Raw genomic sequence first — 18,046 nt, 5'->3', positions numbered from 1 at the left:
CGTTCTCGTGTCAAGAAGAATCACAAACTGTTTTTACTCGTGTTTAATTGCAAACTGGATGGAAGATGGCCTCGAGTTTCGACCATCAGTCGGACGGTCTATTCACAATCGCACAATACAAACACGACCTAGTAGTTTCAATGTACAAGGCGATAGCAACGGCGGTACTGAAATGCAACATGGAAATGGAAAAGGGAAAGTGCAGGAAGGAGGTTGCATTGACGCCCGTATGTAGTGCTGGCCCATTCGGTTACTTAGGGGCGCACCCGTAACGTGGGTTGCATCCCCGGAGGCCGCCGCTGTACGGCCCTCCGGCGATGCACGGAGTTTTAAGGCAGCGCTGCTTGCTCCTGTCGTAGACGCTCTTGCCGATGTCGACGAGGACGCGGCGGTGCACATCCATGTCCACTGCAACCTCAGGCGCCACGCCGTCCTCCAGCTTGATTGACGACGTTGGCATCACCTGCCGCACCGCCACCGCCACGTCCATGCTGGCGGCGCCGCCGGCAAAGGCCGTTGCCTTCGCGCCCGGGCCAGCGAGCAGTACAAGCGCGAGGATTGCAGGAGAGATGCACACCTTTCTGCCCATGGCCGCTTAGCTAATCCGTGTGTGCTGGGAGCAGTGGACGAGAGTGCGGTAACTAGGAGCAGCTAGCACTGGCTTATAGTAGATCGAGAGTTGTTACGGGGCACCCCAGATCCAAGAGCTCCTGTGAAATAATGCCCTCGTAGAATCTGAAAAATGCGTGCAAGTACAGCAGCTACAGGAGCTCCTCGTATGCCGTTGGATCTGAGATCCGAGGGCCCAGAAGTCTGTATCGTGGGAGCACCTATGCTCCCATATCACTGGATACTCTCCTCATCGTGTGTATAGCAGGGCTCGGTTAATAATATACTACCTTCATTCTCGTTCATTGGCTCTCTTCGTAATTTATGCCAAGTTTTGATCAAATATTTAACTAACAAAATATTAATGCATGCCAATAAAAAATATTTCGTTGGATTTTTGTTTGAACATAGTTTTTAATGATATAACTTTTTGTGGCATGCATGAATATTTTGTAAGTTAAATTTATAGTCAAAATTTAACACAAAATACAATGAAGACCAATAAACAGAGTCAAACTAATAGCCTGCTTGTACAATAATAAGATTTAAATATGTTGTACTTTATTAATAGTTGGCCCGCTATACATTCTCAGAAAGTGTGTCTTGGTTCTTGTGCTATAGTCAGCTCTTATTCTATACTAGCTTGCTTCCCTTCTCTCTCCTCATTTCTATTCTCCAACTAAGCAAATACTATACAATATTAAAGTCCTTATAACCTGCTTATGTCACCCTATATGCTAACAAACGCGCAACCCTAGCTCAAGAAGCAGGCGTCATGGCTGGCCGCGGCATCGCAGTCAGAGGCGAGGCGGAGGACTGACTTGTTCATGTGGGAGGGGTGCAGTGTAATCGCCGCCGTGGAACAATGTGTGATTTAAATGGAAGGGGGGGGGGCAACGGTGTCACGATGGCACTCGGAGGTGGTCTGCCTGGTTTGGTGGTACGAGGAGGGACATGAAAGAATAAATTGTCGATGCAAAGTTTACTGAAACACGCAAAAATTCCTATCGCATGCCAACCAGTGTAGGTCCCTTTCTTGTACTACTGTTCTTTTTTTGATCAAAGAAGGGCTTGCCCCTTCCGATTTTCATTACTGAAAACCACTGAGTTCTACAAACGAGTTCAAACAGAAAAGAAAAGATCGAAATGAAGCCAACACGACCGTAAAGCATCCCAAACGGCCAACACAGGCCGGCCACCCAACGTAGCCCTAAATTCACCAACTGCCCCCAAAGTACAATCTGCCTTGGTTACCATTACACTGATTACCATCTCTACTCCTATAAAAATGTCAGTTGGTGGTGATGGTGTGCCTGCCTTCGCGCAATGTGCACCGTTCGATCTGAATGTATGGCTGAGATTGAGATGGGTTGTGGCCGAGCCACATGACTCACACTTTTGCAAGAACACCCCCGTAATGGACAGAACTTTGGGGAAGAGTTCGGAAACACAACGCCAATAGTCGAGACGTTTCTCCTCCTCTCGCGACGCAACAAAGGAGCTTCGAGAACCCTGCCAAATTCCTCGCCGCCGGCTCCTCGCCTCTCTTTCCGGGCGACCGCAGTAGTTGATTGGAGCGGGCAAGGATCCCTCCTGTTGTATAGCTATGCTTGTAGATAGGGGATCTTAGCAAATCGGAATTGGGTTTGAGCTTGCCCCAGTATCTCTCCTTCTAGATCTGACCATGCAGCCCGGCCATCGGAGACGGAGACATGGAGGTGGTTGCTTGGCATGCCAAGTTTCTCTACACTGCCATCCCGCACGAAGTCTAGGCTGCCGTTGTCAAGGACATCGAGCTACGGGCCGTCCATGCCACTCTCAGCTGGCGCGGCGTGCCCAATGCCGGTGCCGATGTGTACGCCAATATCTGCCTCCCAGCGGCCGCGTACTCCGCGCTCACGGAAAGCAGCGGCTTTCGCCACAGAGGAGGAGTCGAGGACTCAAGTGTTTATTCTGATGGGCAGTACATGCTCTGAACTGTAAGTGTTATTGTGCCGAGGCCACCCCGCTTCAATTGTTGACTTCCAGGAATATGTTTTGTTAGCAGCACAATCACGCTGACACAGCATCATCCGGTGCAGCCGAGCGTTGGTGTGTGTCGCCGAGGAGTCTTCCTTGGCGACGATTCCGCGGCTGTTGCCATGCTCTGCCTGCACGCTTTGCGCCGCAATTTCGTTTGCCAGGAGGTGCGCACACCTATATTTCATCCCCAATATTGCGTCTGTGATATGTTTATTGATCAACTTCGGTTCTCCTGTAGTTTAATAATCTCTTTTAAGAGATATAGGCTAATCAAATAGATTAAAAAAATTGTAATCAGTCACTAGGGCCATTATCTGATGGGAAAACAGTTGTTTGAAGAGGCTTTGGCAGTGCTGTCACAATGAAATGCAAAAGTGATTTCGCAAGAGAATTGGAGGTGATGGCCAGGTTCTGCCATGTCAACCTTCTTCGCCTCCATGCTTACTGCAATGAAGGCGACCGGCGGATACTAATGCACTGCTACATGTCAGAACAATAGCATGTATATCAACATATTTGGTACATATACAGATGTACTCGTATAATTTGCCCTACCTATGATCAAGTTCTTTTCTGCAATTGTTGGTTACTATTGTTCTGTGATCCAATACATAAGTAGTAAGTTGCGTGTAGATGAAGTTCTGGATAATAGAACTGCAATTTTGGACAATATACCTTTAGAGGAAGCTTGTATCTCGACATGCTTGCCATATGAAAGCTCATGGATGAGGAATTTCCTCTTCGTATTATCTGCGGGATGAACTCCAAAATTTTGTGGAACTAGCATTTCTAATAGTACAAAGCTGCGACCTTACTGTCAATATTTATGTGGATGGTCTCTGTTTTAAATTCCTAATACAAGTAATGCACTTCAAGAAGTTCTATTTATCTCACCAGGCGAACCAACATGTCCCAAGCGAACCAACATGTGCTTGGATGGTTAGGAGGATAGTGGTATCTTCATCCCACCAGGTTTAAGTCATGCTGCTTGCATTTGTCCTGGATTTATTTTGAAATTTTTTGGCAATGCGCGTTCAGTGGGAAAAGACGGTTCCGTCGACTACGAGGCGCCTACGTTGCTTCATAAATTCTCAAAATGATATGTCGGCTCATTATCTTGAAGGTGCTCATAGGGATAATGTGTGCATGTGTGTTCATATAAAATGAGTGTATGTGCATATAGATGAACACTTACGTCTATATTGTCTTAAAGAAAAGTGAGCCACCTCACCGACCAATTGGCTCCGGAAAATACACCAACACCCGCACGATGCCACCCAATCGAAAAACACTACAAGGTCACTCCAGTAGTACCGATGGATCTCACCCGTTGGGGGATGATAATAAACGGCCTATGGTAATTTATTGTACGCCTACACAATCGCTAGAAATTTTGGGACGCTTCACTCGTATGGTTATAATATACTACCTTCATCCTGGTTCATTGGCTCTCTTTGTAATTTATGCCAAATTTTGATCAAATATTTAACTAACAAAATATTAATGCATGTTAACAAAAATTATTTTGTTGGATTCTTATTTGAACATAGTTTTTAATGATATAACTTTTTGTGACATGCATTAATATTTTGTAAGTTAAATTTATAATCAAAATTTGACGCAAAATACAATGAAGACCAATAAACAGAGTCAAACTAATAGCCGGCTTGTACAATAATAAGATTTAAATATGTTGTACTTTATTAATAGTTGGCCCGCTATACATTCTCAGAAAGTGTGTCTTGGGTCCCGTGCTATAGTTAGCTCTCTATAGCTCGCTTTCCTTCTCTCTCCTCTTCTCTATTCTCCAACTAAGCAAATATACAATATTGAAGTCCTTATAACCTGTTTATGTCACCCTATTATACTTGCTAACAAACGCGCAACCCCAGCTCGAGAAGCGGGCGCCGTGGGTGGCCGCGGCATCGTCATCGGAGGGGAGGCAGAGGATTGACTTGTTCATGTGGGAGGGATGCAGTGTAATCGCCGCCGGCGAACACTCTGTGATTTAGATGGAAGGCAGGGGGCAACGGTGTCACGATGGCATGCGTAGGCGGTCTGGCTGGTTTGGTGGTACGAGGAGGGACATGAAAGAATAAACTGTTCATGCAAAATTTACTGAAACACACAAAAATTCCTACCGCATGCTAAACAGTGTAGGTCCCTTTCTCGTACTACACTTTACAAGGACTTTGATTCAAAAGCTACGTTCTCGTGTCAAGAAGAATCACAAACTGTTTTTACTCGTGTTTAATTGCAAACTGGATGGAAGATGGCCTCGAGTTTCGACCATCAGTCGGACGGTCTATTCACAATCGCACAATACAAACACGACCTAGTAGTTTCAATGTACAAGGCGATAGCAACGGCGGTACTGAAATGCAACATGGAAATGGAAAAGGGAAAGTGCAGGAAGGAGGTTGCATTGACGCCCGTATGTAGTGCTGGCCCATTCGGTTACTTAGGGGCGCACCCGTAACGTGGGTTGCATCCCCGGAGGCCGCCGCTGTACGGCCCTCCGGCGATGCACGGAGTTTTAAGGCAGCGCTGCTTGCTCCTGTCGTAGACGCTCTTGCCGATGTCGACGAGGACGCGGCGGTGCACATCCATGTCCACTGCAACCTCAGGCGCCACGCCGTCCTCCAGCTTGATTGACGACGTTGGCATCACCTGCCGCACCGACACTGCCACGTCCATGCTGGCGGCGCCGCCGGCAAAGGCCGTTGCCTTCGCGCCCGGGCCAGCGAGCAGTACAAGCGCGAGGATTGCAGGAGAGATGCACACCTTTCTGCCCATGGCCGCTTAGCTAATCCGTGTGTGCTGGGAGCCGTGGACGAGAGTGCGGTAACTAGGAGCAGCTAGCACTGGCTTATAGTAGATCGAGAGTTGTTACGGGGCACCCCAGATCCAAGAGCTCCTGTGAAATAATGCCCTCGTAGAATCTGAAAAATGCGTGCAAGTACAGCAGCTACAGGAGCTCCTCGTATGCCGTTGGATCTGAGATCCGAGGGTCCAGAAGTCTGTATCATGGGAGCACCTATGCTCCCATATCACAGGATACTCTCCTCATCGTGTGTATAGCAGGGCTCGGTTAATAATATACTACCTTCATTCTCGTTCAGTGGCTCTCTTCGTAATTTATGCCAAGTTTTGATCAAATATTTAACTAACAAAATATTAATGCATGCCAATAAAAAATATTTCGTTGGATTTTTATTTGAACATAGTTTTTAATGATATAACTTTTTGTGGCATGCATGAATATTTTGTAAGTTAAATTTATAGTCAAAATTTAACACAAAATACAATGAAGACCAATAAACAGAGTCAAACTAATAGCCTGCTTGTACAATAATAAGATTTAAATATGTTGTACTTTATTAATAGTTGGCCCGCTATACATTCTCAGAAAGTGTGTCTTGGTTCTTGTGCTATAGTCAGCTCTTATTCTATACTAGCTTGCTTCCCTTCTCTCTCCTCATTTCTATTCTCCAACTAAGCAAATACTATACAATATTAAAGTCCTTATAACCTGCTTATGTCACCCTATATGCTAACAAACGCGCAACCCTAGCTCAAGAAGCAGGCGTCGTGGCTGGCCGCGGCATCGCAGTCAGAGGCGAGGCGGAGGACTGACTTGTTCATGTGGGAGGGGTGCAGTGTAATCGCCGTCGTGGAACAATGTGTGATTTAAATGGAAGGGGGGGGGGGCAACGGTGTCACGATGGCACTCGGAGGTGGTCTGCCTGGTTTGGTGGTACGAGGAGGGACATGAAAGAATAAATTGTCGATGCAAAGTTTACTGAAACACGCAAAAATTCCTATCGCATGCCAACCAGTGTAGGTCCCTTTCTTGTACTACTGTTCTTTTTTTTATCAAAGAAGGGCTTGCCCCTTCCGATTTTCATTACTGAAAACCACTGAGTTCTACAAACGAGTTCAAACAGAAAAGAAAAGATCGAAATGAAGCCAACACGACCGTAAAGCATCCCAAACGGCCAACACAGGCCGGCCACCCAACGTAGCCCTAAATTCACCAACTGCCCCCAAAGTACAATCTGCCTTGGTTACCATTACACTGATTACCATCTCTACTCCTATAAAAATGTCAGTTGGTGGTGATGGTGTGCCTGCCTTCGCGCAATGTGCACCGTTCGATCTGAATGTATGGCTGAGATTGAGATGGGTTGTGGCCGAGCCACATGACTCACACTTTTGCAAGAACACCCCCGTAATGGACAGAACTTTGGGGAAGAGTTCGGAAACACAACGCCAATAGTCGAGACGTTTCTCCTCCTCTCGCGACGCAACAAAGGAGCTTCGAGAACCCTGCCAAATTCCTCGTCGCCGGCTCCTCGCCTCTCTTTCCGGGCGACCGCAGTAGTTGATTGGAGCGGGCAAGGATCCCTCCTGTTGTATAGCTATGCTTGTAGATAGGGGATCTTAGCAAATCGGAATTGGGTTTGAGCTTGCCCCAGTATCTCTCCTTCTAGATCTGACCATGCAGCCCGGCCATCGGAGACGGAGACATGGCGGTGGTTGCTTGGCATGCCAAGTTTCTCTACACTGCCATCCCGCACGAAGTCTAGGCTGCCGTTGTCAAGGACATCGAGCTACGGGCCGTCCATGCCACTCTCAGCTGGCGCGGCGTGCCCAATGCCGGTGCCGATGTGTACGCCAATATCTGCCTCCCGGCGGCCGCGTACTCCGCGCTCACGGAAAGCAGCGGCTTCCGCCACAGAGGAGGAGTCGAGGACTCAAGTGTTTATTCTGATGGGCAGTACATGCTCTGAACTGTAAGTGTTATTGTGCCGAGGCCACCCCGCTTCAATTGTTGACTTCCAGGAATATGTTTTGTTAGCAGCACAATCACGCTGACACAGCATCATCCGGTGCAGCCGAGCGTTGGTGTGTGTCGCCGAGGAGTCTTCCTTGGCGACGATTCCGCGGCTGTTGCCATGCTCTGCCTGCACGCTTTGCGCCGCAATTTCGTTTGCCAGGAGGTGCGCACACCTATATTTCATCCCCAATATTGCGTCTGTGATATGTTTATTGATCAACTTCGGTTCTCCTGTAGTTTAATAATCTCTTTTAAGAGATATAGGCTAATCAAATAGATTAAAAAAAATTGTAATCAGTCACTAGGGCCATTATCTGATGGGAAAACAGTTGTTTGAAGAGGCTTTGGCAGTGCTGTCACAATGAAATGCAAAAGTGATTTCGCAAGAGAATTGGAGGTGATGGCCAGGTTCTGCCATGTCAACCTTCTTCGCCTCCATGCTTACTGCAATGAAGGCGACCGGCGGATACTAATGCACTGCTACATGTCAGAACAATAGCATGGATATCAACATATTTGGTACATATACAGATGTACTCGTATAATTTGCCCTACCTATGGTCAAGTTCTTTTCTGCAATTGTTGGTTACTATTGTTCTGTGATCCAATACATAAGTAGTAAGTTGCGTGTAGATGAAGTTCTGGATAATAGAACTGCAATTTTGGACAATATACCTTTAGAGGAAGCTTGTATCTCGACATGCTTGCCATATGAAAGCTCATGGATGAGGAATTTCCTCTTCGTATTATCTGCGGGATGAACTCCAAAATTTTGTGGAACTAGCATTTCTAATAGTACAAAGCTGCGACCTTACTGTCAATATTTATGTGGATGGTCTCTGTTTTAAATTCCTAATACAAGTAATGCACTTCAAGAAGTTCTATTTATCTCACCAGGCGAACCAACATGTCCCAAGCGAACCAACATGTGGTTGGATGGTTAGGAGGATAGTGGTATCTTCATCCCACCAGGTTTAAGTCATGCTGCTTGCATTTGTCCTGGATTTATTTTGAAATTTTTCGGCAATGCGCGTTCAGTGGGAAAAGACGGTTCCGTCGACTACGAGGCGCCTACGTTGCTTCATAAATTCTCAAAATGATATGTCGGCTCATTATCTTGAAGGTGCTCATAGGGATAATGTGTGCATGTGTGTTCATATAAAATGAGTGTATGTGCATATAGATGAACACTTACGTCTATATTGTCTTAAAGAAAAGTGAGCCACCTCACCGACCAATTGGCTCCGGAAAATACACCAACACCCGCACGATGCCACCCAATCGAAAAACACTACAAGGTCACTCCAGTAGTACCGATGGATCTCACCCGTTGGGGGATGATAATAAACGGCCTATGGTAATTTATTGTACGCCTACACAATCGCTAGAAATTTTGGGACGCTTCACTCGTATGGTTATAATATACTACCTTCATCCTGGTTCATTGGCTCTCTTTGTAATTTATGCCAAATTTTGATCAAATATTTAACTAACAAAATATTAATGCATGTTAACAAAAATTATTTTGTTGGATTCTTATTTGAACATAGTTTTTAATGATATAACTTTTTGTGACATGCATTAATATTTTGTAAGTTAAATTTATAATCAAAATTTGACGCAAAATACAATGAAGACCAATAAACAGAGTCAAACTAATAGCCGGCTTGTACAATAATAAGATTTAAATATGTTGTACTTTATTAATAGTTGGCCCGCTATACATTCTCAGAAAGTGTGTCTTGGGTCCCGTGCTATAGTTAGCTCTCTATAGCTCGCTTTCCTTCTCTCTCCTCTTCTCTATTCTCCAACTAAGCAAATATACAATATTGAAGTCCTTATAACCTGTTTATGTCACCCTATTATACTTGCTAACAAACGCGCAACCCCAGCTCGAGAAGCGGGCGCCGTGGGTGGCCGCGGCATCGTCATCGGAGGGGAGGCAGAGGATTGACTTGTTCATGTGGGAGGGATGCAGTGTAATCGCCGCCGGCGAACACTCTGTGATTTAGATGGAAGGCGGGGGGCAACGGTGTCACGATGGCATGCGTAGGCGGTCTGGCTGGTTTGGTGGTACGAGGAGGGACATGAAAGAATAAACTGTTCATGCAAAATTTACTGAAACACACAAAATTCCTACCGCATGCTAAACAGTGTAGGTCTCTTTCTCGTACTACACTTTACAAGGACTTTGATTCAAAAGCTACGTTCTCGTGTCAAGAAGAATCACAAACTGTTTTTACTCGTGTTTATTTGCAAACTGGATGGAAGATGGCCTCGAGTTTCGACCATCAGTCGGACGGTCTATTCACAATCGCACAATACAAACACGACCTAGTAGTTTCAATGTACAAGGCGATAGCAACGGCGGTACTGAAATGCAACATGGAAATGGAAAAGGGAAAGTGCAGGAAGGAGGTTGCATTGACGCCCGTATGTAGTGCTGGCCCATTCGGTTACTTAGGGGCGCACCCGTAACGTGGGTTGCATCCCCGGAGGCCGCCGCTGTACGGCCCTCCGGCGATGCACGGAGTTTTAAGGCAGCGCTGCTTGCTCCTGTCGTAGACGCTCTTGCCGATGTCGACGAGGACGCGGCGGTGCACATCCATGTCCACTGCAACCTCAGGCGCCACGCCGTCCTCCAGCTTGATTGACGACGTTGGCATCACCTGCCGCACCGCCACCGCCACGTCCATGCTGGCGGCGCCGCCGGCAAAGGCCGTTGCCTTCGCGCCCGGGCCAGCGAGCAGTACAAGCGCGAGGATTGCTAGAGAGATGCACTCCTTTCTGCCCATGGCCGCTTAGCTAGTCCGTGTGTGCTGGGCAGCCGTGGACGAGAGTGTGGTAACTAGGAGCAGCTAGCACTGGCTTATAGTAGATCGAGGGTTGTTACGGGGCACCTCTCATGACCCCATTTGGATTGGACACATCCATCTGTGGTCTCTGCCTTTTTATTCCATTATTGCAAGATCTTTCGTACGTTTACATGCAATGCAGCAGCAGCTTAATTTGTTCTTGTTCCCGTTTATGGGCGTGTAGAAGTAATCATTGTCCGGTACTTCTGCGCAGTGCAAATAGACCGGCACGTGAACTCGAGCTGTAGGGATTTGTGACTCGCGTCGGAGCGAAGAGGTACTCCCTCCATTCCGAATTACTTATCTTGGATTTATCTAGATACGGATATATCTAGCATTAAAATGAGTCTAGATACATCTGTATCTAGACAAATCCAAGACAAGTAATTCGGAACGGAGGGAGTAGTAATTAAGGGGGACGGCGGGAACGAAGATGACATATACCACCAAACATACATCACTTGACAGCACGTATTTTTGTCTGGAAAGAAGATGCTCACGAGCTGCTTGGAAGAGCTCGCGGCGCAACCGACAAACTGATGCCATGTGTGTGGAATAATATACTTAGCAAAAATGTGAACCTACGGGCCCAAACTTATAATGGGTCAACTAATGGAGGTAAAATATCAATCCCCATATATTTCGTTGTGGAGCCCCGTAATATCCAACTAAATGATATCTTTTTGGTTTGTAAGGGCAAATACAATGATGCTATTTTAACAGTGCATCATAGGATAAATGATAAATGCTGAGGTGCAGAAAACAGAAACCCGAGAAAGGCTTTGTCTTCTCTCAATTAAAAGATGATTTAGCAACTAATCTCTTACAATGAGTAGATTGGCTCAAGGAGAAGAAGTCACAACAGAATCACTTGTTTGAGAGCTGCTGACGGTTCCGTGTGTGAGGCGGAAGATGTGAAAGCTTAGGTGCAAAGTTTCTATACCGAGTTACATACTGCTCCGGAAGTGCTAGATGTTGAGGCTGTTCTGCACCATGTACCAAGGGAAGTTTCAGATGCTAGGAATGACTGTTTAATGCGTCCTTTTGGGGAAGCCCAAGTTACCAAGGCGCTATTCGGAATGTGACCTTCAATGGCGCTAGGAGTCAAAGGGTTCAATACGGGCTTCTACCAGCGGCATTAGGATGGTTATCGGTTTACTCAATGGAGGGCAGATGGTAGGGGTGATTAATAAGACATTAATTGTACTCATCTATCTTTCTCTTTTTCAAAGGAGGATGACGTTGGGCTCTGCACCTGGGACATGCATGCAGCGACTTTGTAAATTATTCACAATGACCATACAAATACAAAGTAGTATATCAATATATCTGAAGCCGTCATCTTGGCAATATCTATCGCTACTATCCATTGATAAAGGGGTGTAGAAAGTGTGAGCCGGATATCCAGACCTCTCATCTAAGCCTAACATCAAAAGCCGGAGGTCCCAATCAAGCCACATACTAAGGTCTGGGGCACAAACCGGTCCGACGCACTCTCGTACGTCGTTGCCTAACTCTTCCATCGATCCATCTTCAGAGTAGATACTAAGGCAACGGCCTTGACAAGCCTGCTGTCGACGCCACCATGGCGCCAGACAACACCTCCTAACTACGCGCGTCCATCATCACACATTCATCGTTGAGGCCCTACCGCACCACGGGGTCGAGACTCCACATCGTCGATGCGTCACATGAAACGCCGCTCCAGCGTAGATGTCGTCCACTGGTCCCTCGAGCTTATCCGTACCTCCAAGAATGATGCCCCAAGAGGGATGCTACACAAGAGCTCTGCCGTCATCTGATCGATCAATCAAGAGTTTCTCTCGGAGGTGGCGGATAGGGATCTAGAGCTTCTCCATGAGGATGCCTTCAAGAAGGAGACGATGCAGAAAACGCCGCCATCTCCGGCCTGGGCAACAAACCAATAGTAGGGTTTTCACCGGATCCTCTCGAGGAACCTCCATCCAGCCTCGTGTGCACGGGACCGCATCCAATCACTGTCGCCGCACAAGGAACAGGCCACACCGGCTAGATCAGATTTTACCGGAGGCCAGACCACACATATAGCCGATCCATCCACCAGGCCCTTCTTGTCGCCGCAGAGCCGCCCACCGCAGTCGCGAGGCATGGCCGGCCGTCGCGCCGAGGGATCCACCAGCCGCGCCACCATATCCCGGGGGCCCCAGCACCACCCATGCCGCGGGAGAGAAGGAGGGACCACTGCCACTGCCATCTGTCCCCGGAGTTAGCTCGACGACGTCATACGGCGCCGAGGGGAGGAGAGGAGGGAGTAGATTGGAACTCGGCAGCAGCCAGGGTAGCGACTCGCCCGAATCGCCCGAGGCGAAAGCGACGCGGGGGAGGGAGAGGAGCAATGCATGCCTCCTTCCATACTCATCTATCTTCTATTATATACTAAAAGCATAATACGGATCAAAAATAGGAAATAACTAGAAAATTCCATGTTAACCAAAAATATCTGAAAATCAATTAATTAAACCAGCATATCACAACCGATGGATCTCCAAAATAGACTATCGACATTAGAGTTTGAAATACTTACCCACCTATGCCCTATTTTTTTTGAACATCAGTACATGCGCAAGCGCTCATACATACGCGCATATACTCACCCCTATGAATGCACACACGCACACCCTACCCCTATGAGCAGCTCCGAGAGACTGAGCCGGCATGTTATCTTGAAATTTACGAAGTCAGCGTAGACGCCTCATCGTCGACGGGAACGTCTCCTCCCACTGAAAGCGCATCGCCGAAAATACTGAAATAAATTCAATAATAATGCGAGCACCAGGACTTGAACTGTGATGGACTAGGAATGCCACTGTCCCTTTAACCATCCAACCACAGGCTTGATATCCATTCGCTAAATATGTTTATCCCCAATCCTCTCCTCACGTACGCAAGCTGCCACCGCCGCCATGTTCACCTAGCTTCCATCTGGCCGGTCAGGCCTCCACCGCGTGTACACAATCTAGGGGCTTCATGTTTATACTAACTTTATGGATGCATCGATAAATCTACGTGACGGAGGCAACCTGCCGCCACCGCCATATTCGTCTAGCTTCTATGCGGCTGGTCAATCTGGACTCCACCGCGTGCAGACGATCTAGGGATATATTGACCTCGTGCATGCATGATGCATCCATACATCTACGTGATGGAGATATATTTGCCTTGTGGTTCGTCTGTGTGTATGCCGCCCGGACGCCGCCTACGGCCAGTTCGATTGTGCATCCACAGAGTCTGTACGTAGGACTGTACGTACGCTGCCTGGCCGTCGCCTATGGCCAGCTCGATTGGGCGTCCACAGCGTGCAGATGAGGACCATGGGTTTTAAACTTGCATCATGCATGAACCCATACCATAGAGCGTGATATCATGAAAGACTTTTGCTCTCTGTGTGTGTACGCCGCTGCTGCCCGGAGGCAGCGACGTAAACAAAAATGGAGTAGATGTGTACGCCGCCGCTACTTCCTCTACGTTTGCGTCGCCTTCATCATCACCATGTCTCAGTCCGACGTCGACCGTCTCGCCACCGAGAAGCTCGAGGCTGACAAGAAGGCCGTCGAGGACGCCGTTGCGGCCGCCACCGCCGCTGGGGCTTCTGCATGGCCTACTGGAGGGTATAACACGTTTATTTCTCTCCTAATTATTGCCGTATTAGAAGTACTATAGCATTATCTGTAGATCTATCTACTGTTTACATATTATGTGCTTGCTTAGATCAATATCAGTATGTCATTAATTCTGTCAATGTCATACTAGTCATCTATTTATGAATTAAATTAGTTGAAAAGTTACCTATTTATTCAGCAAAATATAATATTTATTTATAAACACTTTCATCATGTTAGATCTAGTTCAACACCCTAGAGGTAATGTCCTCACATTATTTTCTTTAATTTTTGCGGGGGAAATGTCCTCGCATTTGCGAGGGCCACTGTGCTAGTTTAAAAGAAAAAAGAGCTGATGGTAGAGTGCTCAAGCCTAGCATCATTGATCGTTGTCGAGTCGTTATAATGAAACTTAAATGCTAGAATGGTGATGCTCCAGCGTACCAAGCCGTAGTTACGTCCCCGGCAGAAGCATTCATCATAACGTTTGGTACAGATGGGTTTTCAACGGACCACCGACCAGCAATCTGGCGCGGTACTGATTGCAAATTTGCAATCCGGTGGTCAGATGTCACGCACTTGCTACTCGACCATCCCACCGACACAATACAAGTACTACTTCCTTCTATCTTAAAATAAGTGTCACTTCCTCCGTCCCAAAATAAGCGTCTTGTTCGTTTATCATGATGCTCCCGTTTGCACACTTAGATTTCGTTTTTGGAGGAAGAACGATCAGCTACGCCTACACCATTCATTTTTTATTTCACCGCTTGCTTGCTTCGTTATGTACTAGAAGAGTTGGGCGCGCTTTGCTACGCCATTGGTGTTGTTGGGTTTCTAAAAAAAATACTCACTATGTTTCAAAATATTAGATGTATTACTTTTTTAAAAAGTCAAACAATTTTACGTTTGACCATATTAGTAGAGAAATATAACAAAATTCATAATATCAAATCGGTATAATTAAGTTCATCATAAAATGAATTTTCATATATTTTGTTTAATATTGTGGATGTCAGTAATTTTGGCTCCGAACTTGGTCAAAGTTAAAAAAATTTCCTTTCCGAAAAACTAATACCCTTTATATGTTGTTATGGATGGAATATTTAGTTTGGGGGGCTGTGAGATGATGGAGTGTTTATTTTTTTTATAATACGATATTTGATGGGTCTTTTTGGGTGTGATTCTATGTTATCCGCTAATAAACCCGTATTTATGTGGGAAAATTTCTGCATCGGTAGCTGCATGTGTTATATTGGTGCTACAGTACCGCATGTTGGCGTTTCTTTTTTTTTCTAGGTGGTGGGAGGAAGCGCGCGATTGGTATGGTTTTATAGGCCGGTTGCTGCTGATTGATTTGAAAAATCATTGGCCCGACCAAAATTGTAAATCAAATCCTACTTGAATACCTCTGTTGAATTAAAGAGCTTCAAAAGTAGGGAATTTTGTGGATTAAAATAATTGAATGTGAGAGTAGTGTATATTATAAAACAATTAAATGAGATAGCTTTTAGAAATTGTTGACCCGGTCAAAATCGGATTGCCCAATTTTAATTGTAAACCTCAATTGATTGTGAGCCATTTGAAATTAGGGAGCTTAGTGTTATAGAGGATGGTCTATCGTCCACGTCGCGTTTAACCATGTAATGTACTATCATTTTTTTTTTGAGACACTACTATCAAATGTGTTGACTCCTGCCAACGCGGGCTTTATTCTGATTAAACTCCCAGTCTTTAATAATGGCTTTATATATGTAGCATACATCTGCTTTCGATCATGATTGGATGGTACAATCACCACCACTCAACAGTGCTACAAACAAGACTGCGTGCAAAGTTATACGTACTACTTCAAGAAACCTGACACGATCGTAAACGACACGGGCAAAATGGAAATGAAAATATACAGTATAACACTGATCGGACGGGCGAAGTGCAGTGCAGGAAGGAGGTTGGAGCAACAGCCTCAGGGCTGTTCCGTTCACTCCCCCTAACGGCACTGGTACCTTCGGAGGCATGCCCGGCCGGTGTAGGCCCCTCCACGCGCCGGGCACGTCCTGGTGCAGGCTGCCTTGTTGGGGTTCAGGGAGCTCGCGCTGATGCCTCTGCCGGCGAGGACGCGGCGGTGCCCCTCCAGGTCCACCGTAGCCGAATCCGCGAGCTCCGTCGCCACGCCGTCCTCCAGCTTCATGGAGGACCACGACGTTGGCATCACCGCCGCCGCGGCGTCGATGCCGGGGAGCGCCGCAGCCCTCGTGTCCGGTCCGGCGAGCACGAGCGCGAGGATTACAAGCGAGATGCACGCCTTTGTGTCCATGCTAGCTCAGCTAATCGATCCCGTGGAGGGTGCAGCTCGTATAGGAGCACTGACTTATAGATCGACGTTCGATATCCCTTTGGATAGTCGACGTTCGGTATTGGGCAGCTCTCGTGGCCCTGTCTATTTGTCTCTGCTTAACTGAATTCAATGCAGCAGCATTTTCTACGTGAACAACAGCGGCTAAGGCTGGTCATAATGGGCAAGAACATAAGCTAGTAATTTACACACTTCCCTAGACTATGTTACCATCTTCATAGTGGGTAGGAACATCTATGTAGTGTCATGCAACAATGTATTTATTAGGTTATAGACTCATTGTTTCTTGGAGTGTGTGATGTTCCGGTAACTTAGCTAGTTACCACAAGCACCTCTCTCTTCATTAAATATGTGCCACATAAGCAAAGTTGTATTGAAGTGTGTGATGTTACTTCTAAGTTCCTCCCCATTGTGACCAGCCTAATAATAATAAGCACCCGACCAATTTGAAAGAAAAAAGGAACATTCCAATAAAGGGTTATGAACTTGTAATTATAGAATGGAATCGATCATCAAATTATAAGTTCTCTGAATAGCCGAGATTGTTAGGTTTTCGGGTTTGGTTTTCCTTATAAACTGGACCAACTCTTTTCTTCTTAATGAAATGCAGGACCCCCCTGCCTTCACACGATGTTTTTTTAAAAAAAGAAGATAATTCCACACCAGACCAGACCATTCTATTACACAAGATAATTCCCGTAACCGAGAATAGGATTCTTACAACGATCACCCGGCTGAGGACTAGAAAACCACCCGACCTTGTGGGCCTGTAACACTTATAGCCGTAACCCATGCCTTTTTTTAACTCCAACCAAGCACAAGAATGGAACGAACCAATTTCTTTGAAACAAAATCATGACATTTCATTACTTTTGGTCCTCAAACCAACTCCATCCTTAGTAGGTTACGACACAACCAGCACTACAAACTACATACACATGCACAGAAACACACACAAAAACAGAAAAGGAAAGGCATGACATCACCGAGATTATACCAAGACACAGAGAACCACCAATGCCCCCAAAGGGCAATGCTAAGCCGAGCCATTGTGCCTTCCCTCGGTAGCAAACTGGACATACTCCTATATCGCCACATCAGCGTAGTGAGAGATATACAAGGTGACAAGAGCTTCTTAGGCCATCGAAGCGCATTGATCAGTAGAAAAATCACCCACCAACACGAACTGGGCCATCGAAGGGCATATATAAGTACATCCCTTTCAATTCTCTGGCAACCGAACACGACCTAATGAGGTTGCATTGACGCCGGTAGTGGACGGGAGAGGTAATCTTGTCATTCATATGGAAGAGGTGAGTGGAATTAGATTCTTATCATTTCGCCTCTCCAACCAAACACACGGATGGAACTGAGCCATGCCATTTTTTTATCTCTGACCGATCACAACAGTGAAATCAACAAATCCTTTAGAACGGAACCATGACATTTCATAACATCTATATCTATACCTACTAATAAAGCAAGGTGCGTTTCTCCAATTTTTTCATCCGTTCACCACCAAAACATTGCTATCCAAGTTGGCACTAAAATTTTAGGTGTGTGTACGCGATAAAGGAAAAAAACGCTTCGTCTAACATTTCATTGATGGACCAATGAAAAGACTGGCGCGCACAAGCCCAGAGAAAATTTAAAAAAAATGCCGACTCCTGGAGACGAACTAACAACCTCAAGCATGTGTACAATGGGACCAGGCCAACCCAGCTAG

At 46.2% G+C, this 18,046-nt stretch overlaps 4 protein-coding genes across 4 annotated transcripts; all 4 read right to left on the bottom strand.

Annotated features, from left to right (window-relative positions):
* Nucleotides 1-17: 17 nt before the first annotated feature.
* LOC123066679 (uncharacterized) lies at nucleotides 18-589 on the bottom strand. Its single transcript, XM_044489719.1, has one exon. The coding sequence runs from the start codon at nucleotides 587-589 to the stop codon at nucleotides 251-253; it is 339 nt and encodes a 112-aa protein (XP_044345654.1). The 3' UTR covers nucleotides 18-250.
* A 4,266-nt stretch (nucleotides 590-4,855) lies between these two features.
* LOC123066678 (uncharacterized) lies at nucleotides 4,856-5,427 on the bottom strand. Its single transcript, XM_044489718.1, has one exon. The coding sequence runs from the start codon at nucleotides 5,425-5,427 to the stop codon at nucleotides 5,089-5,091; it is 339 nt and encodes a 112-aa protein (XP_044345653.1). The 3' UTR covers nucleotides 4,856-5,088.
* Nucleotides 5,428-9,685: 4,258 nt separating this feature from the next.
* LOC123066677 (uncharacterized) lies at nucleotides 9,686-10,296 on the bottom strand. Its single transcript, XM_044489717.1, has one exon. It carries the CDS (start codon nucleotides 10,264-10,266, stop codon nucleotides 9,928-9,930), a length of 339 nt encoding a protein of 112 aa, XP_044345652.1. The 5' UTR covers nucleotides 10,267-10,296; the 3' UTR covers nucleotides 9,686-9,927.
* A 5,401-nt stretch (nucleotides 10,297-15,697) lies between these two features.
* On the bottom strand, nucleotides 15,698-16,311 carry LOC123066676 (uncharacterized). Its single transcript, XM_044489716.1, has one exon. The coding sequence runs from the start codon at nucleotides 16,279-16,281 to the stop codon at nucleotides 15,955-15,957; it is 327 nt and encodes a 108-aa protein (XP_044345651.1). The 5' UTR covers nucleotides 16,282-16,311; the 3' UTR covers nucleotides 15,698-15,954.
* Between the last annotated feature and the right edge of the window lie 1,735 nt (nucleotides 16,312-18,046).

The sequence above is a fragment of the Triticum aestivum genome, chromosome 3B (genome assembly GCF_018294505.1).
Source record: "Triticum aestivum cultivar Chinese Spring chromosome 3B, IWGSC CS RefSeq v2.1, whole genome shotgun sequence".
NCBI classification, from domain to species: domain Eukaryota; kingdom Viridiplantae; phylum Streptophyta; class Magnoliopsida; order Poales; family Poaceae; genus Triticum; species Triticum aestivum.
Note: the sequence above shows the minus strand (reverse complement) of the source record. Positions and strands in the feature narration are given on the sequence as shown.

Bases quoted from the DNA above. Each gene is read 5' to 3' on its own strand.
- LOC123066679 (XM_044489719.1), bottom strand. From the start codon at position 589: ATGGGCAGAAAGGTGTGCATCTCTCCTGCAATCCTCGCGCTTGTACTG.
- LOC123066678 (XM_044489718.1), bottom strand. From the start codon at position 5,427: ATGGGCAGAAAGGTGTGCATCTCTCCTGCAATCCTCGCGCTTGTACTG.
- LOC123066677 (XM_044489717.1), bottom strand. From the start codon at position 10,266: ATGGGCAGAAAGGAGTGCATCTCTCTAGCAATCCTCGCGCTTGTACTG.
- LOC123066676 (XM_044489716.1), bottom strand. From the start codon at position 16,281: ATGGACACAAAGGCGTGCATCTCGCTTGTAATCCTCGCGCTCGTGCTC.